At 37.9% G+C, this 24458-nt stretch overlaps 1 protein-coding gene across 2 annotated transcripts in view; it reads left to right on the top strand.

The window, feature by feature from the left end:
- Positions 1-4678: 4678 nt before the first annotated feature.
- Positions 4679-24458, top strand: part of LOC124254677 (leukotriene A-4 hydrolase-like) — a 36315-nt gene continuing 16535 nt past the window's right edge. Inside the window, exons 1-8 of one of the 2 annotated variants that reach the window (XM_046688524.1) lie at positions 4679-4871; positions 14312-14451; positions 14900-15011; positions 17070-17138; positions 18306-18463; positions 20976-21048; positions 21875-22015; positions 22378-22472. In XM_046688524.1, the coding sequence (XP_046544480.1) occupies positions 4710-4871; positions 14312-14451; positions 14900-15011; positions 17070-17138; positions 18306-18463; positions 20976-21048; positions 21875-22015; positions 22378-22472 (950 nt within the window). In that variant the 5' untranslated portion in view covers positions 4679-4709. The remainder of the gene's footprint in view (positions 4872-14311; positions 14452-14899; positions 15012-17069; positions 17139-18305; positions 18464-20975; positions 21049-21874; positions 22016-22377; positions 22473-24458) is intronic. The other variant, XM_046688523.1, reaches the window with a different exon arrangement.

The raw sequence follows: 24458 nt of genomic DNA on the forward strand, positions 1-24458 counted from the left end.
GTTGTTTTAAGTTGTGGTTATCGCTTGATGCATATGGCTGTTGCCGGGACATTTGAGACTGGCAGGTAATGGCTCATACGTTAACTCGATCAAGAGAGGACGTAGCACCATTGCTTCATGTCCACGATAATGTGTCCCTCATTTGAAGTAATGGTGGGCGTGCGTTCACAGTTTGGTTGTTTGTGTGTTTAACGCCACACTCATCACTATTGCAGCCATGTGACAGTGGACTGTAAATAATCGAATCTGGACTGAAAAATCTAATGATTGACATCATGAACATCGATCTTGACGATTACAATGACATAAGTCAATCAAGTCAGTGAGCCTCTCACACACATACACACACACACACTCACACACACACACACGATCATGTTAGTCGACATGTAGATGATTTCTAAACTGGATATTCAAAGGGTTGAAGGGTTGTCATTATAGTGACACGGTAAATATTGTCACTCACGCTGAAACACATACATACACACACTCAAAGTAATAAAAATACCATAAGAATAAAAATATAAAGACACACACACATTGGGGACTGAAAGACGTGCACACACATTGTATATTATAAGTTGCATAAAGCGTCATTGGCCAATGAAATTAAAGTATTTTACATGAAGGTAGGAATAATATAAGTTGTATGCTTCTCTCGAGGGTAATACGGTCTGATGTACGCCTCTTTGTAAGCAGTGTCACCCGAGCCGGTAGGCGAGGGATGACGATGCTACAAAAAGGCGTACGTCAGACCATATTACCCGAGGGAGAAGCATACAACGTATTTATCTTACCGCCATGTTAAATGTAAAAAACATCATTTTATTTTATGTTTAAGATCGCCACCGACTATATGACATGTAAACAAAATGGCGTCTGCCTCTCGACTGGATTTTTAAAATCAGTGAAACATATTCTGACAAGCTTAAAACTGCTATTAAGATGATTAATTATGTTTAAGTTGAGTGTGAAAACCACTCAATGCATAAAATAGCTGAAATATAGCAGTGAAAGTCGGTAAGATTTATCTGTACAAAGTGAACACAAAAACAGCTGATTGAAGTAAGGCGAGATGAGAGGATATGTTGTGGTTCCACGTCTCGAATGTATGATGTAGACTTGATTCCACAGTGCAGGGCAGGCAGTAAATATTCCATCCATGTAGATGTTCTCGTCTGACTGCAAGGCCTGAAGACTCAAATCGTGCTGGCGATTTGATGCCTGACTCTGAGGGTATGGGTTCGATTCCCGGATGGGACTAACCCCAAAAAGTACTAGAATTTGTACTTTACTGAGAAAGTGTAATCCCAACTATATAACATATGTAGCAATTAGTTGTGCGCACGTTTCCCGTCCATCTACCGGTGATTAAGTTAAAACATACCCAATAATATAACGAGACAAATTCTAATGCAGTGATCGGGAAAATGTAGTATCTAAAACTATTATTTTGCAAAGAGAAATAAACTCTAGCATTGTGTCATTTTAATTACAGGTATTGCTCTATAAATGTCAAATATTTATAACAATAACTAAGGTTATGCGGCAGCACTTTGAGGTTATGCCGGATAGTTTTTATGCATGGAATAATTTTACCTGTCACAGATGAGGTTTCGTGCGATCTCGCTATTTCCACTGCGTAAACAGTTTGTCGTCAAGCTGCAACAGATATGACTTTTAGCGAAACAAAATTTATATACGTATCCATTTTCTATCAACTACACTTCATTTAATTTCGAGGCGCGAGTAGACACAATATGGTTTAAACATATTTTTATTCCGTCAATGCAGAAACCTGGATAGGCGAACAAGCCAAGTGGCTTATATAAACGCCGCTCCAGTACACGGTTCCAATATAGCTGGATACATAATTCAAATAGTCCGACAAGAAAAGAATAATACTGAGACAAAATTACACTCAGAAAAATGATTGAATAATAAATATTTGGTTATGGTGTTGGTTGTGCCTAGCAACGAAAAGAGCTGCCGCAGAAAATCAAGTTATATTAATCTTGTCTTGCATTGAATATACATTTATGTGTAGAGGTGATAATCACTCGAAGCGCTTACTTTTAGAAATGAACTGGTGTAATGAGCTGAGAATGTCACAATTTGTTGAGTTATCCAGTGCGCCGTTACCGTATAAGGTAGTTTTCACATCGTATCCTTGAATATAAAAATACACCGTTGTTCTTAAATTTTGATAGTTCCGACATGTAAAAAGGTAGTGAATGACGTCTTCGTTATAATGACCACATGAACACTTAGCTGTTTCTGATATATGTCGATTATATCTGTCTGCGTTCAGATCACTACAGCCGAGCTTGAGGCGACAATGGATGATTTGACAAAATGTAGTCCCAAAATTTAAATCAAAGTAGTTGTCAGTTTCTGTTGGATTTATCATGGTTTTAAACTGCCTCACGGAAATAGCGTTAACAGCTCCATCGGGCAATGAATTCCACGACATAATATGACACAATATGATTGTGAAACACTGATTGCTGTGATTAATGTGGACCGAAGTTATTTATAAGTGCCAGTGGGATACACGGTATAACCGCAGTTAATATAAACATTCTTGAATGACACTTTGAGTACAATTAGTAAACTAGATTGCAAACAAATGTGCAGATATTTAGAATATTAACCAGCGTAATTCACTATGGATAAGTGCCTCTATTTCCGATGACTGAAAACGTAGAATATGTGTACGTGTTTTTAACCTATGGCTGGCCGAAGGGATGGTGCAAAACCAGCTAGGGTCCATGCAGGTAGCAAAGGTAGTTTAAGTCCCTATGGGCCCTAATATGGTGACCTACCCCCTAGTTGCTGGTGATCTCCAGCCCGTTTTTTTTATATTATATTGTCCATCAAATTTTGTTCACATTCTATTTTTAATTCTCTGTCTGTGATAATCTAGTTTTTACTGCCCTTCGTTGATTGATTTTTATTATGTAATTGCGTTTATTATGAATTTATAACTTTTGAAGTCACGATATTGCTGAAATATTGCCAGTGTGCCTATAAATTTTAACTCACTCAGATTACTGATCAGGACGAGAACATGAACGAAGGTTGGCGGGTGAGCTTGTCCACGAAACATATCATTTTGATACTGATTTTATGGATCAAGGCCTTGGCTTATCTACGGTAATACATGTACTAGTTTTCGGTATCTATATATCATACTGGTTATGGATCGAACCGTAAATCGAATCAAGAGTAAATACAGCACTAGTAAACTACGGTTATAACGAACACAAAGGGGCCACTAATTGCATAACGTTATAACAGTTGTACGCATATCAACTAATATGTACAGCAAGAGGCGGGGACGAAAATGTACGGAACAGTATCTGAAAAGCTGCAGGCCTTAAGTACCCAGAACCATAAAAAGTTGTGGGTCCTGATCAGAATATGTAGGCCCTATATTTTAATATGGCAATGGGGATGAAAAAGCTGTCCACAATAAGGACCTGCAGAAAATGAAAGCCGTGGGTCCGAGTGGTTTTCAGTCGAATTCGGGACTAAGGACCGACATTAGTTTCGAACGCTGGAACATTCACGTGCACATTTGTCGAAGTTCATAATTTATAATGCGGTTGCAAGGTCGTGCAAGTGTGCCTTTATGTAGTTGCCAAAGTAAATAATCAACATGTATTTAGTTTGGCCTCGTGTCTTATCCTATGAAGAAATAATTACTGCTCAAATGTATGTTCTTTCTCAAACCACTGTCTTCAAAACTGTTTGATGCCGATGGTTTCGTACGATATGAATACACAATGCAGTTTAGAATGTGATTTAATGCTACGCCGCTTTTAGCAATATTCCAGCAATGTCACGGCGGGGACACCAGAAATGGGCTTCACACATTGTACCCATGTGGGGAATGGAACCTAGGTCTTCGGCGTGATGAGTGAACAGATGAAACACTAGGCTACTCCACAACTCTTTTAAAAGTGTAGAGAATCATGACATGTTAAGACCAAGTGTTGGACCAAAGATGAGAGTTGCCCACAAACATCATATGGAAGGCGGTATACATGTCAGTACATGCACTTTAAATGAAACACCGATAACTAGTAGTGTTGGTTTAAGTTAACGCTCATCACGTACCGCACATGCGTTTGTTTCACTGTTCCATCTACTGTGCTTACCCCCTTGTAATACAAACCAATAATAGCGATTTGAATCTATGATCGTTTGTTAAACAACTTTTATCCTAAGTTGAATAAAATTCTGAGATTTAAATGTTCATTTGGCAAGGTAACATTATGAGGATTCGCAATCTTAATTTCACTTTATTTGATTTACTATTTTGTTAAAGTGAAATTCATCGGTACGTTTTCACTGCAAACAGACTATAATAATTATAAAAAATATTGCAGGATATTGAAACGAAGCGTTCATAAATCGCCCGCTTTCCTGGGGTTTATGCGACTTACTCGGGAGTAATTATAGCCAGTAACATCGTTGGCCCGCCTGGCAATCTTTATCGTGATACATAGTTTTATATGAATATCAATCATGTATTATGTATAATAAATTCGTACCCCCTGAATTTCACCTAAAAATATCATGATAGCAAGAAAGAAACAGTCGCTAAAATTGTAAATGGTGAAATATTTTCTTGAGACGGCCATGACTCTGTCCTGTTTCTCCGACGCAGGCGATAACAGGAAGTAACTTGCTGTAAATACAACATGGCAGCGCTGAGCCCGTGTGACCCGTGCAGCTATTCCAGGCCAGATCTGTGTGCTGTTGTGTACGCCGATCTCGATATCGCCGTGAATTTCGACAAGAAAGTCATCAGTGGAACAGTACATATTACTGTTGAAAAGAAACAAGCAGCAGCTGAAACAATCGTAAGTAATTTACCGGCTTGAGCGACAAAGCGGGGTTATGGGCGCAGTTCGTTTGAAAACAGGGTTGCTCAACTTACCGTACACGCTGGATCATGAGGATAGTAAACTGTTGGTACCAGCTGTGTCGTTAGACTGGCAGATTTAGAACCAACTAATCTGATGTTAAAGGCGATCACACAGGAGTTCGACTTATTCTGTGCCATTTTTAATTCAATTTTCCCTATATTCACTTTCAGTAGAAAGCTTATCCCAGCCAAATACAATGCACCCACTGTTAAAATCACGGGAGTTAGAATTTTGAAAACTACGGCTACATCGTTATTGAACCTTGAGTTTTTTTGTACAATTATTTTTTAAATTATACCAAACATTTGGTCATTCAAAAGGGCTGACACTGACAGAAACCTGAAACAGTTACTGCTATGATGGCCATAGAATTAGGTATCTTATATAATTATTGAAAATATCAGAAATATGTTGAGCTCAATCTTGTACTCAGTGCCTGCCTGAGTTTGGTTTTACGCCGCGTTTAGCAATATTCCAGCAACATCACGGCGGGGGACACCAGAAATGGGCTTCACACATTGTACCCATGTGGGGATTCGAACCCGGGTCTTCGGCGTGACGAGCCAACGCTTTAACCATTAGGCTACCCCACCGCCCCTTTTACTCAGTGTAAATTGATGGTCAGATACCTGAACAACAACTGAGTTCCCAAATTACCAAGATGTAGACATTGTATAAAACTGAAAGAACACAGAGTTGATGACAGTGATTATAAGTTTTAATGAGTCAGAATTATCTGCAGTTGTTGCTGACAGTGTTGCTAAAGTATGACATCTTGAATCACTGTTCTGTCCCAAATGCTGTGATATGTTTATATATGACTGACTGTTACCAATGTGTAGCCCCTTTTACAAACATCGCCATGAATAGCTGCAAAATTGCTGATGCAGTGTTAAGAAATATTCACTCACTCATTCACTTTTACGAACAAACACCTTGAGCAGGAATTTTTCTTTGGCAAGTATATATATATTTGTACAAAAACCTGTTGGTGCCCCTTTGGTAGCATAAATTATGTTTTTAAACCATAATTTTTCATAATTTAATTTTTTTAAAACATTTTGAGAACTTTCATGTTACTTTGAATATATATAATTTCGTAAATTCGATGAGCTTTTTTCATTGTTTCAAATTCATACCCCATACTCAAAATTTCTATTTTTTCTCATTGCTTAGATTGTTTTCTCATAATTTTAGTTCTTTTCTTGTTATTTCAAGTTATTTTCAAAACGAAAATTAAAGTATTTTCTCATTACTTGTTTCTCATTGTATACAGTTTTTTTTAAAAAGTTTTTTGGAATATTTTGGCATTGCATAGATTATTTCAAATTTATTTAAAATGTTTTCTCAAGCTTATAAAGTCTTTTGCTTGTTACTTCAATAATCTTTTTGTAATTTGTATTATTTTCTTGTTATTTGAAGTATATTTTCAATGCTAAAAATTCAGGTTAAAAACCGCTCAGAATTGAGAGAATATGATGGAATTAATGAGAAGAGACTCAAAATAAGGTGAAAATATTTACACTAGAGTTACAAGAAAAAAGAAGCAATGAGAGAAAAAATTATTTTTTTAAATAACATAAAAATAGTTTAAACTGTGAAAATAAAATAAAAATCTTTAAAAAATATGAAGAAATAATTGAAATGATAAAAAGATTTGGTTCCAGTAAATGATTTTTGCTACCACAGTAAATTTGAAAGCAGATTTTGTATTTTTTCATAAATTCTGAGGTATTGTAACAATACATACAGTACATCGATGTACACTAGACTCTTCTCATTTATTGGTCCTGTTATCAGTGATATACAAGTGACCTTCACATAGCCGAGGTATTAGTTGTAACTACCCGGTACATTGTCATGACTTGGGAAGTTGTAAATTCAAATTGGGAAGTTCGGCAGACCTTGGGTCCAAGTATCGACCTCTAACAGCTACGGATAAGTTCACCTACATGTTAAACTTTCAAATGTTTGTTCATTTGTGACTACTCTCAAGGTCTTTTATGGTTGCTTTGTTATTAAAGTGTTCAGTCTTCCATGCATAAAGCCTGGGTTTGATTTCTCACATGGTGTTAATGTGTGGAACAGATTACTGATGTCAGCTGTCATGGTATTGGTGGAATATTGCTAATTGTGGATCAGCGCCTATCTTTGCAGACAGGGTCATTAGTCTTGAACAGAGATAATTAGGCTAGAAGAGAGGTCACTAGTCTTATCCATAGATCACTAGTATTGTCCGGAGATCCCTAGTATTGTCCAGAGATCACTAGTCCTGTCCAGAGGTCACTAGTCCTGTCCAGAGATCACTAGTCTTGTCCAGAGATCACTAGTCTTGTCCAGAGATCGCTAGTATTGTCCAGAGACCACTAGTCTTGTCCAGAGATCACTAGTTCTGTCCAGAGATCACTAGTCTTGTATCACTAGTCTTGTCCAGAGATCACTAATCTTGTCCAGAGATCACTAGTCTTGTCCAGAGATCACTAGTCTTGTCCAGTCTTGTCCAGAGATCACTAGTCCTGTCCAGGGATAACTAGTCCTGTCCAGAGATCACTAGTCTTGTCCAGAGATCACTAGTCCTGTCCAGAGATCACTAGTCCTGTGTCCAGAGGTCACTAGTCTTGTCCAGAGGTCACTAGTCTTGTCCAGAGATCACTAGTCTTGTCCAGAGATCACTAGTCCTGTCCAGAGATCACTTGTCTTGAGATCACTAGTCTTGTCCAGAGATCACTAGTCTCATCCAGAGATCACTAGTCCTGTCCAGAGATCACTAGTCCTGTCCAGAGATCACTAGTCTTGAGATCACTAGTCTTGTCCAGAGATCACTAGTCTTGTCCAGAGATCACTAGTCTTGTCCAGAGATCACTAGTCCTGTCCAGAGATCACTAGTCTTGTCCAGAGATCACTAGTCTCATCCAGAGATCACTAGTCTCGTCCAGAGATCACTAGTCCTGTCCAGAGATCACTAGTCCTGTCCAGAGACCACTAGTCTCATCCAGAGATCACCATGTAGATGAGAGATCATCAATGGTGATCAGAAATCATGCGTTTTAACCGAAGACAAGTGAAGAAATTCAGATGTATTAAAAAGTGGTTCAACACAGGACCAGTCCTAGTTTTATTAATGTAAGTGATCTGATCATGCTAAGCCTTGATTCAGTATGTCTTGATCAGAAAGCTTGCAAAATTTGACACTCCTACACTAAAACAACTGAGAAGTTTTGGATCAGTGCTTGAAGTAAAAAACATATGCACTGTCTCCATAAGATCTGTATGACTAGATGCTGCAGGCTCTGAATCACCTTGTCACTCCCTGACTTAAAAATACAGGTACACTTCCATCAGGACTTATCAACCCATACATCTTTTGAAACCTGGGAAAAGTCGCGGGTTCGATCCCCGGGTCATACCAAAAGACGTTAAAATATGGTACTTGTTGGTCCCTGCCTGGCGTTCAGAAATAATGGGTACAACAAGTACTGGTCGGGTCGGAGGCAGTATGATGTGTCTGAGTGGGGTATTCATGCTTCACTGCAGCATGGTATCTCAGTGAGCTAGCACTATAAAACGAGCTTAAGTCTGGGCTAGTACAAGCAGCCACACATACACACGCATGCACGTCGTTAAATGAGTGAAATATTCTTAAGTACGGGCCTCACACAAGATGGACATGCCACGCACTTATTACAAACATTGATCGGGATGTAACAATGATTATTGTAATTAGTAACATGTTTAACCAACCCAAGTTACAAACCAACTCTGTACCATGGCGTTTATTGGGTTACAGGTCTTTCCTCGGCAGTCTATTCCTGAGGAATTGAGCCTTCTCAGAATGTGAACAAAGACAAGGCTATATAGAAGGCAACTATCAATAATGACACCATGTGACTGCATGTACTTGAACATATTAAAAAATGTGCACAAGCTCGTGACAATGAAAATGATAAAGGATGATTGTGTGTGTATTTTACAGTATTGATATTTTTATGACATGTGGCCTTTACAGAGAAGGGTATTCAGGTAGCCTATGTATTTGGGAGTGATTTATTTTTGAATAGATTTATTTTGTTGGTGGAAGGCTAATCATTGTTATTATTGGTGTATATAGGGTATCACGCGAGTGTGTTTTAGGATGGTTGGCAAGATTACAGAATACCGGATACCTATCCGCAATTTTGATTTTGATTGAGCATTTATTTTTTTGCACTTCCATTTTGTTTCCTTAGCAACGGCACGCCATGAACGAAGGCTGTGTTGAAGCAGCGTTCAATATTAAATATTAAATATTAAACAATATTAAAGCTAAAAAAAGGTAAGATAATGGGGGTAAAGGGGGTACCCCCCTTTATTTAAAAGCCTTACCTACCTTACCTTACCAATCAAAAAACACTTACCATCAGAGTGTTCCCACACTGTAGAGTTCCTTTTCCCAGCATGCATTTGAATAAAATTTCAACACATGATTACTTTTTACTCTGTTTACGTCAGTGAACGCTGTTAAAATCCCCAGTTTAGGTTTCCTAAACCGGAAGTAAGATGAGGAATTCGATTTTAACCTTATTTTTAACCTTAAATTCGTATTTTTATTGGATCGCTCGCAGGCTCGCGCTCTCTGTTTCTTCTATATATAGGAGCCTCACGCGCACAATAGAATGTATATAATAAGGTATCCGGTATTCTGTAAGTGTACCGGATGGTTAACCCATTCAAGTCCCCAGACACCGGAGGCCGATTAATCAGCCAGGCAGTAGTCACGTCAAAATCAGACATAATTTTAGGAACTTACCTGACTTATGATTCATATATTAAATCCATCACATTTCACAATGTTTGAAAACACTCATTAAATTTCAATTGATCATATATTATCGGCAGAATTAAAATTATAAACTATTTTTCGCAATGTTATTGAAAGCAACGATTCTCGGACACATGCTTAGGCAGCGGGTCCACAATAACATTGTCAAAGAGCAAAGTAACGATGTTTCGAGGAAATAATTAAATAAATTGAATAAACTAATGAATAAAATCAACAACAGTATTCATAAAAGTTGTCAAACGTACTTATAAAATTAATATTTCCATCTTTTTGTGCGATCATGTAATGCAAGTCAAGTCACTGACAAGCGACATCTCGGCTCTCGCCGCCTCAATCTTCACGCTCGGACACGATGTTTAATGCGAAAATGTATGCATGAAGCATTTTTGTCATTGCCGTAATATGATTGGCTGCCTTAGGTCACGTGTCTGGTTTTGACCAATCACGACCCTTATAGCAGACTGTGGCAAAAAAGCGTCATTAGAAACCAATCTTTATCCAATAAAATCGCTTCTTACAAGTGTGAAAATACTCTGATACAGTATTATTGTTGATGTTCAGAGCTTTCGAACGATGCCCGACATCAAACGATTCTCCTCGCATGTTATTCATACGAAGCTTCGAAAACGGAGGTATTTTCCGTTGTTGTGTCATGTTACCGAGCGAAAAGCCACTGATATCGGGAAATAGGCGAACATACATATTATTTCAGAAATCTTTTTATAATAATTTTCTGATTACGTAAAAATGAAAATATGAAAGAAAAAGGCATGGGCATGTTATGACATGTCACAAATAGAAAAAAATCGCCACAGTTTTTGCTTCTTTCGTGGTTTATCTGGACATTATAAATCTAAACTTGCATTTTCATTAAAAAATAAATTTATTTAAGTTGTAGTTGTATTATTTGAATTGTATTATAAAAATAAACTTCATATTTATCAACAGTGGGATTAGATCTTTTAAATGGTGTATGACATGTAGTAGTAATAACGTTTTACAAGCTTATAATTTCCTTCATAAACATAGGCTTCATTTATGACCTTAGAGTCTCTGGGAACTCGGTGTCATGGCAGTAAATGCCTCTGGTTGACTGGTGTTGAAAGAGTTAATATCCTGCATTAGAAATATACATTGGGTGTTTATTTGTAATGCAATATTGCAGATATCTATGACGTCACAAATATGTCACAAGCTCGGTGACACAGTTTTCTACTGATCACTCAATTAACTGCATTAGGTCATCTAGTTCCCAGTAAGTTTTTATGTTAAAGCACATATTTTGTCAACAAATCTTAGCTTACGTTTGAAAAATGACAAAAAACATCCCAACAAACTCATGTGGAACTTCAGAAACCTTCAATTAACCTTTTGAACAACAAATACACAGCTAACACTGACACTCGGTCGGGGAACTGGTGTTTGTATCTTTGTAAACCTATGAATTTCTATCGTCACTTTGCAATCCACCCCATCTATCATTACCAGACATGAATTTTCTTGGATCAAAGCACTGACAGTACTGTAAACCAAGACCGTCAATACAGACACGATGGACGACAGATTGGCCTGTTGCCATATTTGTTTATACTGTAAAAGTAGTCCCTAAAATTTGCGTATGACATCTCTAATTTGCATTGATATCCGTATATGACCCCAACAGATATCCATTGTATGATAAAATGTATACCTGTTCAGAATAGGTCCTCAGAAACCTTGTTTGAGGTGACTAACGTATGTTGTCAAGCCTGGTCACTTAGTTGATTGTGTGACAGTGTTCCCTGACAGAAGGAAAGGTTGCTCAGTATAGCAATCACTGGATTGTCTGGTTCAGACTTAGTTATTTACAGGCCACCATCACACAGTTGGGATTAGGGTTGGATATTGCCAAAATTTTCATATTGCCATATATTGTGATATGTGTTGGCGTATTGCAATATGTATTGCTATATATTGTGATATGTGTTGGCGTATTGCAATATGTATTGCTATATATTGTGATATGTGTTGGCGTATTGCAATATGTATTGCTATATATTGTGATATGTGTTGGCGTATTGCAATATGTATTGCTATATATTGTGATATGTGTTGGCGTATTGCAATATGTATTGCTATATATTGTGATATGTGTTGGCGTATTGCAATATGTATTGCTATATATTGTGATATGTGTTGGCGTATTGCAATATGTATTGCTATATATTGTGATATGTGTTGGCGTATTGCAATATGTATTGCTATATATTGTGATATGTGTTGGCGTATTGCAATATGTATTGCCATATATTGTGATATGTGTTGGCGTATTGCAATATGTATTGCTATATATTGTGATATGTGTTGGCGTATTGCAATATGTATTGCTATATATTGTGATATGTGTTGGCGTATTGCAATATGTATTGCTATATATTGTGATATGTGTTGGCGTATTGCAATATGTATTGCTATATATTGTGATATGTGTTGGCGTATTGCAATATGTATTGCCATATATTGTGATATGTGTTGGCGTATTGCAATATGTATTGCTATATATTGTGATATGTGTTGGCGTATTGCAATATGTATTGCTATATATTGTGATATGTGTTGGCGTATTGCAATATGTATTGCCATATATTGTGATATGTGTTGGCGTATTGCAGTATGTATTGCTATATATTGTGAAAGTGTAATGCATGGTTTAAGTTAATGAAATTACTGTTTTCTTTCTTTTGAAACAATGCCACTGGCCATTGTCAGGACTCTGATGTGATTGTACAAGAGATCAATTGAAAATGTTTCCAAATTGAAGACTTCGCTCTAAATTTTGGAACTTGAGAAAAAAGCGTCTGTACCGCCGTCCGCCATTTAGGTTTATTTTACCCTACAATGAGTGCCGGTACCAATCTATTTTTTATGGTTTAAAAGTCACTCAAATAAAGGAAGTACAAATATTTTTAGTATTTTTGACTACATCACGAAAATAGGAGAAAACAGACCCCAGCGAAAATGGACCCCCAAACAATCGGGAAAATGGCCACCGCGCTGGAGAGAACGGCCTCCGGACCAAGAGAAAACGGCCTCTGTGCCTAGAGACAACGGCCATTATGGTATTGATTTAGAGAGGAATAACAGCAAAATAAATTACATGTAGTTTTCTGTTATATATAATGGCCGTTATCTCTACGCATAGAGGCCGTTTTCTCTAGCAGCGGTGGCCGTTTTCTCGTGAGCGGTGGCCGTTTTCTCGAAATATATTTTGGCCATTTTCGCTGGTGTCCGTTTTCACTATAACCCACGAAAATGACCGATCATGGTCACGGCAATTGCCGATCGTATTGGGTAAACCGGTTCTTGTAAAGTGTACCGCAATATATCGGTTAACCGATATTATCGCCCACCATCATTAATGCACAACAGAACAAACATACATAATTATTTGATAACTTTTTTCAGTGATGGCTGTTTGCTTCCTCAACTATCAACTGTGATGTTGCAAAGCAGTATACCATGGTTTGTCACTGACATTATCAACCACTCTTGCTCTGTAATGCAGACCTCTGTCCCCAATTCATGGGGTCACAAAAATTCAGAAGTTTTTTTTTGTTATTTCACAAAAGTATTGTTGCACTACCAATAAAAATTATGCAAAGCTCTCCTGAAACGAGAAAATGTTTGTTGAGTTTCAGCAAAGATCAAGAGCAGTGTTGTAAATTCTATGAAAATTACACCTGATTTCTGCATATCTTTGATGTTATTGAATAATTCTGCAGCTTAGAGCATTGGTTCATGCTACTGGCCATTTGGTGTATCCCTCCAGACGTGTTAGAGAAGCCTTGTTAAACACATATCTCTACAAAGACATAAAAAAGTAATATATGTAAACTATACTTAAAATAATATATTTTGTAGTATTATTGTACCTACTGTTGCCACTATTTAGATGCAGGTGTACGAGTCAAACATAAATATACATGTTCAGTATACACCATGTTAACAGAAAAGCTGCATGAATAATTCAGCAGTCATCTCTGTTCACTTATGGAAATCACATTTACATCATATTAACATAAACCCACGATTTCAGAAACAGTTTTTCAGTCACTATTTTACAGTCACTATTACGTGTCGTTATTTGACAATCAAAGACCTTTATTTTGGTTCTATTTATACTCCTGATTCAACACTGTTAGAGGTAGCCACTAACAACATGGCTGCTGTCAAATGAAGCATGAGTGTTTGAGTGAGTCAAGTATTACGCTGCTTTTAGTTTTAGCAATATTCCAGCAATATCACGGCAGGGGACACCTGAAATGGGTTTCACACATTGTACCCATGTGAGGAATCGAACCCCAGGGTTTTCAGCGCGACAAGCGGACACTTTAGCCATTAGGCTACCCAACCGCCCCCCAAAATTGAAGCATGACTTAAAAGCGAGAAGTGTTAGGACAGAGTCTAGAGCAGTATGCCTTTGTGATTTCCCTTGGTACACTGGTAAATTGGTTGGCATCAATTTCACTCACCTTTTTCTCTGTCCACTCATTGGCCTCTGACTTTCTGTTTGCAGGTACTGGACGCAAGAGATCTGACCATCTCTCAGGTTTCTGATAAGGATTCTGGACAAGAACTGACCTTTTCTCTCGGTGAACCCATTTCAACCTTCGGATCAAAGTTGGAGATCAAACTTCCAAATGGAAATGGGAAAAAGTAATTATTTATCCGTGGTATATATCTGTGTGACCAACTAAACTTCAGATCAGCTTTAAACCCATCTCGGTAACATTCTGTGAACACCAATGAGCTATAAGTCTGTTGACATTTTCACATGTTTAAATGTCAAGGATTGATCAAGGGGAGATAATGTACTTTACTGCAAGATGAATTGTCTCCCCTTGACCACATGACATTTCCTCAGTTTGCGTGCTATATCTTATCCATATATATAAGGTCTAGGACTTGTTAACATTGTGTTTATCTCATCATAACTGCTAATAACACTATGCAATGTTTATCCAGTTTGGAATAATTATTTATAAATCTATTTCTTACATTTTCATAACAGCACAAATTTTGTAACTCAACATGCCAAAACACACAACGGCGGTGAAGTGTGTGCACGTAGCAGCAATTTTTAGAGGAATTTCTTTGATTTCAGATACACCCTGTCAATCAAGTATGCCACCTCCCCGAAATGTTCTGCCTTACAGTGGCTCCGCCCAGAACAGACTGCAGGGAAGAGACAGCCGTATCTGTTCAGCCAGTGCGAGGTACAGATCGTGACACTAGTATATGGTTGACGTAATCTTTATTTCTGTTATCTGATAGGTTTTCTAATGTTGATTTCATATGTTGAGTAGAATTGGACATGTTTCTTATGATTGGGATTGTGTTTGATTTTGTAAAATGCCGGTATTACAGTTGTTACACAGTGTTACCCCAACAGCACAAGATGTATGTTTAAGTAATTTGTCAAGTTCATAAAATGGTTCTCCCCACTGAGTTTCAGACTTGAAGAAGTCATAGACCTAGTAAATTACATTGCGTGAGATGTAGTGTTGGGAATTGGTTAAAACCTCATAATTGATGATTGCTCCATTACAACTGATCAATCATTGAAAACAATTGGTTAGCGTCATTTATGAAATTTTCCTGTTTTTTCGGGGGTTTATGCATGTAGTTCTTTGGGTTTTTGGGGCAAATTTCACATCTTGAAAGAATTACTAGTTAACTAGTATGTTAGGAACATACAATTCCTTGAGTCTTTAAGATAAATTCAATCATGACTTGGAACAAGCTTGTAGTGGTTATGAAATGTAACTTACAAAACCAACCTTGTGAAAAATATTGTTAATGCAAAAAGCATTCCAGAATTGTTTGTGTTCGATAATGAGAAAACATGATCGATTGCTTGGTCGTTTAGTCACTTTGACTAATCTTCGATTATTTCAATTAATCGAACCACCACTAGTGAGATGAATCAATTGCACACTCAGTAGGATAAACAGTCAAGTCACAAATTTGCACATGATTCTTGCTTACCGGGGTGTTACCTGAGCTGTCGCTACACCCCTGTCACAAATTGTGATACAGCTAATGAAAACAATGATGGTTTGTTACACAACCTTTTTATTTTATAGAAAAAATTATGACAAGAGTTGGTGTGTTTTTCCTATTTACTTGGCCGTTGGTTTGAGTCATTTACGATTATGTGTTTTTCAGTTAGAGTTCAATTCATTGGGGAGATTTTGACTCAAACGGTCTGTAGACTAGCTAACGGTTAGCATTACAGGCCAATCACAAGCTATACTAGCCAATCACTAACAGGACTAGCCAGTTCTTAGCAGAACCAGCCAATCTTTAACAGGATGGAATCACTAGTTGGACCAGACAAGTTGGACTAGCCAGTCATTAGCAGCACTAGTCAATCATTAACAGGATGGAATCACTAGTTGGACCAGACAAGTTGGACTAGCCAGTCATTAGCAGCACTAGTCAATCATTAACAGGATGGAATCACTAGTTGGACCAGACAAGTTGGACTAGCCAGTCATTAGCAGAACCAGCCAATCATTAACAGGATGGAATCACTAGTTGGACCAGACAAGTTGGACTAGCCAGTCATTAGCAGAACCAGCCAATCATTAACAGGATGGAATCACTAGTTGGACCAGACAAGTTGGACTAGCCAGTCATTAGCAGCACTAGTCTATCATTAACAGGATGGAATCACTAGTTGGACCAGACAAGTTGGACTAGCCAGTCATTAGCAGCACTAGTCAATCATTAACAGGATGGAATCACTAGTTGGACCAGACAAGTTGGACTAGCCAGTCATTAGCAGCACTAGTCAATCATTAACAGGATGGAATCACTAGTTGGACCAGACAAGTTGGACTAGCCAGTCATTAGCAGAACCAGCAAATCATTAACAGGATGGAATCACTAGTTGGACCAGACAAGTTGGACTAGCCAGTCATTAGCAGAACTAGCCAATCATTAACAGGATGGAATCACTAGTTGGACCAGACAAGCTGGACTAGCCAGTCATTAGCAGCACTAGTCAATCATTAACAGGACAAGCCAATTACAAAACAAAGTTGCTGCTTTTTAAAAGAAATATGTATATACATGTATGTTGATTCCAGTTTTGTATGTATTTGAACTGATTTAATGTTTCGTTTTACGTTTTTGTGAAGTTTTTTTTCTGCTAATTTGGACTTTTTATTGCCCTGTTTTAAAACATCAACACTGCTACATGCTGCTGTAGTACTAGTGCGGTGGTAGATAGGTACCAAGTACCTGGTAACACATGTTATTTATTTCAGGCAATACATGCTAGGAGCCTGTTCCCGTGTCAGGACTCGCCTGCCGTCAAGTTTCCTTACTCCGCCAAGGTAAATTATGTCTTCCAATCTGTTGATCAGCTGTTTTATCTGTATTTATCTGTCAGGTTTTCAATTGATGCTCCTTTGACACTGAACTGTTATATCTTCTATCCTTTGATACACTTGTATAAGTACCTTGTAGAATCTATTCTATCGCCCCATGTAGACTGTTATACCGGTACCTTCAATACATTGGTTTTTTTTGTGTACCTGTTTGAGTACCTTGTAAACTTATGCATCACTGTAAGGGACTGTTATATCTTCCACGCCTGAACTGTCCACTTTAAAGCACTTGTATATGTTCCTTGTAAAATTACATAACACTGTATATGGACCGTTATATCTTCCAGGCCTTGATGTACTTGTATAGTACCCTGTTACATCACCGTACATAGATCGTTATATGTTCCATGCTTTGATACAGTTGTATAAGTGCTTTGTAAAATCAGATGTATCTCCGTATATGGACTGTTATACTTCCCATGTATCAATGTACTTGTATAAGTGCCTGGATAAGTTGTTGACTTGGTATATCCTCCATGCCCTAAATCTCCGCCTTGCGTATGATTTATCAGTGGATACATATGGACCATGTTGTACACAGGGCTGATGGCCCACACCACTGTTCCGATTAAAGAGAATGAGACACTGAACCATGGGTACTTGAAACAATCAGGAGCTGATGTTAGAAACATTTGGTTTCTTCGTGGCACTGACTATTAACCGTTTTAGCTGAATATTGTTAAATCTTAAAATCTCAAGTTTTGTATAGACAGTCCAAGGTTAAAACTTTCACCTGGTTTGGATTTAACCCTTGATCAGTAGATACTGCAGTTACCAAGGGAAGCAACTAGTTCCTCCCTTAGTGCTGCATGTGTGGTAATTATAGTTTGGGTTAGATCACTGAGATATTTCTTCATTCAGTGCATTAAGGCATACATTTTTGGGGCTGCCAAAAGCATTCTTTTTTGTCATAGCCCATAAGGCATTATATTTCAATACCTCTGTTGTGTTATATGGTTTGCAGAACAATTGTAAGATATTGAGACTGATTATTTTTTTCAGTTAATGTCAGGAATGAACTATTTTTCTGACACAAAAATCCGAGAATAATAAATGCCAGCTGAAAATGTCATCACACACATTGTCTATAGTATTAGTGTGTGGTGTTGGCAGGTGACTGCCCGGCGAGAGGTCACGGTGCTGATGAGTGCAGTGAGGCTGGGGTCGGACCCCTGTGTCGGTGACAGCGCCAGTCTGGAGACCAAGTTTCTGCAGGAGATCCCCATCCCCAGCTACCTGATGGCCATAGTGGCTGGCGACATCGAGAGCAGGTGGGTCACATACAACATAATGTATAATAACATTGCAGTCATATTTATCTGTAATTCCCTTCCCTTAGCATGTTATCTCTGTGAACACATGCTGGAGTGCTATGCATCCGCGATACTTCCAGGGCTTGTTTTACAGTAAACCAACACTAACCCCTGGAACAATTCCTGGGTTGGAATCTTGAAAGATCTGCCCTTGCTTTTATTTTCCAATTTTATTGGCGGCACTACTTTGTCCATCTTCGATAATCTCCAGGGTACATGTTCAGATAAATCTCCACTAATGCCCTGGATGCATCTACAGCTCGGTCCGATAATTGTATTACCTTCCTTTGCTGGATCTGCCTTCTCAAAGTAGCCAATCAGATAAGTGGTTACAATCGAGCTTGCCAGTGTCAATGCAGATGCTGGCCGCAGCAGCGAATGTTTGCTAGCTGTGCGACTCAGACTTAGGGAAAAAATCATACAGACAAATTGACAAGTCTGAAACCTTAAAAAAATAAATGCAAAAACTCCTACTTCTTTCAGGCTACCTTTGCAACAATTGCCGAGTTTAGGAGGTTAGATTAAAGAAGTGGAAGTGAGTTATGATCAAAGCATTGTGATTAGTACTTCCCAGCATGGACACCTGATTGGGTAAAAAGCCAGCTAAAGGAGGTAATACATCCAAGGTACTAGTGGAGATTTATCGGAACATATACCCTGGAGATTATCAAGGATGTACTTTGTCAAACATTCCAAGGAGAATGCATTTTACATACCATCCTCAATATAGGATTTGCTGTCGACAAGATGGCGACCAGTCTTATATTATGTTCAAATTTGCAAGAAAACATTATTGTCGTGCAAAAGAAAGCCTTTAAATTTGGATGGAAAGAATTTGTTCATGTTCAATGAAACTATTGTTGGCTTTGATTTCTAGGAATACAAGTTATCTCCCTTACCTTCTCTCGTATGATAACTTGTAGTTGATCAGTAATATGTTGATGAAATAGATGGGTGGGTAATTTGTGATCACAAGAGTGACGGGAATGAATCCAGGTTGGCAATGTAGGATTACAGAAATACAAGCTCAGTGATCTAGATGATGGAATGATATGATGTCAGGATAGGCCTACATCAGTTCACTATTTGTTACGGGGGAGGGGTGCAAAGAGAGGAACAGCCAGGTGTGCGAGAAAGGATGGAGACGGCACAGGTAAATGATTCAATGACTTTGTCTACACTTGTGCACATGCTCCGCGTACACCTGGCTGTTCCTCTCTTTGCAGTCCTCCCTCTTTGTCAAAATTTTAATGATAGTTTGTTAAACAACTTTTTTATTTTTAGGACATAAATTCTGCAAAAAAATCACAGAGTTGGTCTGATGTTTTGATTATGATCAGTGTTTCATTGAGTATTGTATGTTTATTAGTTTTCAAGTTAGATTGCAATTCATCAGTCCGCTTTTGAGCCAAACGGACTATAACAAAACAACAGAGTGTTGTTCCCTGATATAACACTCATTATACAATACATCAACTTACAACTCCTCTATCACAGTACATTACATTACCATCTTTATTGATGAAAAATTCTCTTAAAAAACCAGTTAAAGCAGATTTTCTTGTATTTCCTGGTTGGCTAGAAATAACACAATCTGCTTAGTGCCTCAAAGCTTATTTGTTTCTCCCCTACAATTTCCCATCTTTGCTATCTGAAATTTAAAAATGAAAAAGTTTAGTGTTGTGATTCCACTGCAAAAAGGGAAAGAATATGAACATAGGTAAGTAGGTACTGTATTAGGATATGAATCGTCTTACACCCATTTCATCATGATATGTATCACAGCCTAGCTGTATTGTTACTGCTCCAGTCATGATGGTCGTGTTAGTCTACATATCCAGCGTGTTTATAGTCCGTTTGGCTCAAAAGCGGACCGATGAATTGCAATCTAACTCAAAAACTTATAAACATAAAATACTCAATGAAACACTGATCATAATGAAAAGGTCAGACCAACTCTGAGAGGTGTTTGCAGAATTTATGTCCTAAAAATAAAAAAAGTTGTTTAACAAACTATCATTAAAATATCAACACAGTTCACTTTTTGTTACGAGGGAGGAGTGCAGAGAAAGGGACAGCCGGGTGTGCGAGAAAGGATGGAGACGGCACAGCACAGGTTAATGAATCAATAACTTTGTTGGCACTTGTGCATGTGCTTCTCGAACACCTGGCTGTCCCTTTCTCTGCACTCCTCCCTCGTAACAAATAATGAACTGTGTCAATATTTTAATGATAGTTTGTTAAACAACTTTTTTAATTTTAGGACATAAATGCTGCAAACAAATCACAGAGTTGGTGTGATATTTTGATTCTGATCAGCGTTTCATTGAGTATTATATGTTTATTAGTTTTGGAGTAAGATTGCAAGTCATCGGTCCGCTTTGAGCCAAACGCACTATAGGTATCAGGTTTCTACAGAGAAATCACTGTAACTAAAGTTAGCCTGTTTTGATTGAGATGTTTGTTACAGAGACATTGGTCCGCGGTCAAAGGTGTGGTCCGAGAAGGAGTTTGTGGAGGCTGCTGCGTATGAATTTGCAGAGGTGAGTTGCAGGAATGTGCTGGTCTAGTTCTTGTATGTAAGTCGTCAGGGTTTGCTTCAGAACCATTTTGGGGTGGGGGTTGCCTATTGGTTAAAGCGTTGGCTCGTCACGCTGAAGACCCGTGTTCGAATCCCCACATGGGTACATTGTGTGAAGCCCATTTCTGGTGTCCCCCGCTGTGATGTTGCTGGAATATTGCTAAAAGCAGCGTAAAACCAAACTCACTCACTCACTCATAGCATTTACTACACTGTTATATAGTATTGTCATGAGACACAGTGGCGGCAGTTAGTTCCAAACCTCAGATTTCTGCCAGTTTATTAGAATCCTGTTGCTTAGTTCTATGTACTTCTGTATATAATCTCATTAAACTATGTTTATAACGAACAAGCTTATAGTGGAGTGACTGATATAACAAACTGTTTTGGGGGTTTTAGTATATCTTTCAGCTGAAATTTGTAGGATGGACTATGGATATAATGAAATCAAGTTAGTGGTCCTCAGACTTTGTTACATCTGTAATTTACCATATTCCAAAAGACCATAAGATTCTGTATCTGGCCTTGTGACATAACCTGATAAACTGTAGCTATGAGTTCACTGTAACAAGTTACTTTAGTTTTCACCATTACATGTCTGTGATACAGCGTGACAGCTTTCACAGCTGTTAGTGGTTGAGTTCCTTGACTGTCCTTGCAGCTAAGCAGTACGGTTTGGACCAGAGCACTATTTTACAAACACGTTATACTACGATTGTTTCATGAGAAGGGGTAGTCTGTCTGTCTGTTGTAGTGTACAGGTGTCAGGAGACTGTTCCTTGTTTCAGACGGAAGACATGCTGAAGGCTGCGGAGGCCCTGGTGGGGCCGTATGTGTGGAAGCAGTATGACTTGCTGGTGCTGCCCCCATCTTTCCCCTTCGGAGGGATGGAGAACCCATGTCTGACATTTGTCACCCCCACACTGCTGGTGAGAATCTGGTCACTATGGTTACTGTGCATGCACTCATACAGACTGATACGTTTGGCACATTTTAGAAATAATTTACATTTGTCATATGTGAAGAAAATAATGACAAACTGCTTTTGTTTGATTACAAAAATAAATGTAAAATACATTGGCCTTGATTTCATAATTATTTCTTTTTAGTATGATGTATTTTTGTTGTGATATTTATTTATTTCTGATTGTGATGGTTGACACTGGTCTGTTGATTCAAACCAAATACGTTTCCAAATTGGACAAAAAATATGTTTTTGCTTGATGAAGATGTTCCTGATGCTTGGATTGGTAAGGTGAATACAGTCATCTTTAACTTGTGTGTTGCACAGGCCGGAGACAGATCGCTAGCCAACGTGGTGGCCCATGAGATCGCCCACAGCTGGACCGGGAACCTCGTCACCAACTGTACCTTTGAACACTTCTGGTAGGAGCTAATTTCATTGTATTGTGATGGTTATGTGAAAATATTACCGCATAGTCTATAAGGGTTATTTATCATAATTATTTAGCCAATTAGACTATGTAAAATGTGTTATATTTAGAATTACACTCTCTCAGAAATGATCTAATTCAGGTATGAAATATACACTTAGTTTGGGTTCAAAACACTGCTCCATCTTACTTGTCATCTGTTCTTAACAACCATAGACCAACAAGAACTCTTAGATCACAAGATAAAGATCTGCTTATCACCGGGGACCGCTGCTTTGAATGTGCAGCTCCCATGCTATGGAACAACCTCCCTGTCGCTAAAAAAATCCGCTCCAAGTCAACAAACTATTCAAAAACATCTAAAGACACATCTATTTAAAATGAAATAGACTGAACTGCACAAGCGCCTGTGAGCAGCCTAGCTGGAACTTGGCGCTATAGAAGTAGATTATTATTATCATTATTATTAATCATTAGAGATGGACAAATAGTATGTGTAGAAACTTTTGATGTCTTGATGTTGAAAGTGGTCACTTGTTAATTATGTTATTTGGGATTACACTTCTCAGTAAAGAACAAATTCTAGTACTATTGGTGGGCATTGAAGCAACACTTTTAGAGTGATTGATCTAATCAATATAACAGTTTATTTTATACTAGAATTTGTACTTTTTAGAGGAAATTTTTTATGATGACTTTCATACAGAGGAAAATCTTGATGAGTATGTTAAAGATAGCAAGGTCTGGCTCTGACCGATTAAAGCACCGACTATAATAACCATTCCTTACACTACTAAAGTATGTGGTATTTACAATCAGCTGACTTGTTCATGTCGGTGGAAGAATAAAACTGACAGCAGATTATAGGTTTGGGAAGAACTGTTGAGTGCCAGGTAAATACTATTCGACTGTAGCATATTTGATCTGTGAATGTTAGTTGAAGATTGTCCATGATTAATTATAATGAAGAAACCAATGATTAACTTTTGATGAACTTTAGATAAATGCAAAAAAAGCCTACTATTCACTTTTGTGTAATAAGCAGTCGTTGACAATTCAACTTTCAACTCTATTGTGAATTGACAATTCAACTTTCAACTCTATTATCTATTATCTAGCATGAATTATCATCATTATGTAATTAACACCTTACTTCACATATACTGTACTCACTCTTGTGTACTGTGATGTCACTTGTATTGTGACGTCATAACTCAGTTATGACGTCATAGTGACGACGTCATAGTCCCAACTGTCAGTTCACCTGATGAAGGGACCTGGAATGGTCTCGAAACGTCGTGAGGGAAATTATAAAGAAGTTTAATCCATAAAAATATCTTGGACATCAATGTACAACTTCTAAATGCCACTGAAAGACAAGAAACCAGTAGTCTGAATAAATAACAGAGGCCTTCCAATAGTTTTCAATTATAGTTCACACATCAATAGTTATCAACTATAGCCTATAATAGTTTGTTTGTCCTGCAATAGGTTGTCATGTTCATATCATCGGTTATGATTGTTAGGAGTCCTACACAGAACAGCATCTTTCAGAGAAGAGACACTATAATGTATACATGCTATGTGAGAATGTAATGTTACATGTATGTTATCACATTGAAACAAGCTCTCATTACTTGTTTAGACTCTTAAACAATTAAAACAAAACAACCCTCCTGTATCAGTGCTTGTGAATATTGGCTTGACATTTGAATGAGACTTTGTGTTAAGTTGGATATGGCCATCAATGTCAGGATTATTTTGCACATGGGGCTCGTTCATTGCTTCACAGCCTCGAAAGAGCCCCATATGCAAAAGTAGTTGCAAATTTTCAGGCCATATCCTAACCTAAGATACTTTATTTCTGGGACAAGTACTTATAGATGAGATGTGTACTGTTTTAGTGACAACAGTTGTGATTGCACCAGTGATATCAATTAGAAATTACAAATGACAATTTTTCATACCTGATATGTAT

This window comes from Haliotis rubra, unplaced genomic scaffold, assembly GCF_003918875.1.
Source record: "Haliotis rubra isolate DU_JTF1 unplaced genomic scaffold, ASM391887v1 Scf58, whole genome shotgun sequence".
NCBI lineage: Eukaryota > Metazoa > Mollusca > Gastropoda > Lepetellida > Haliotidae > Haliotis > Haliotis rubra.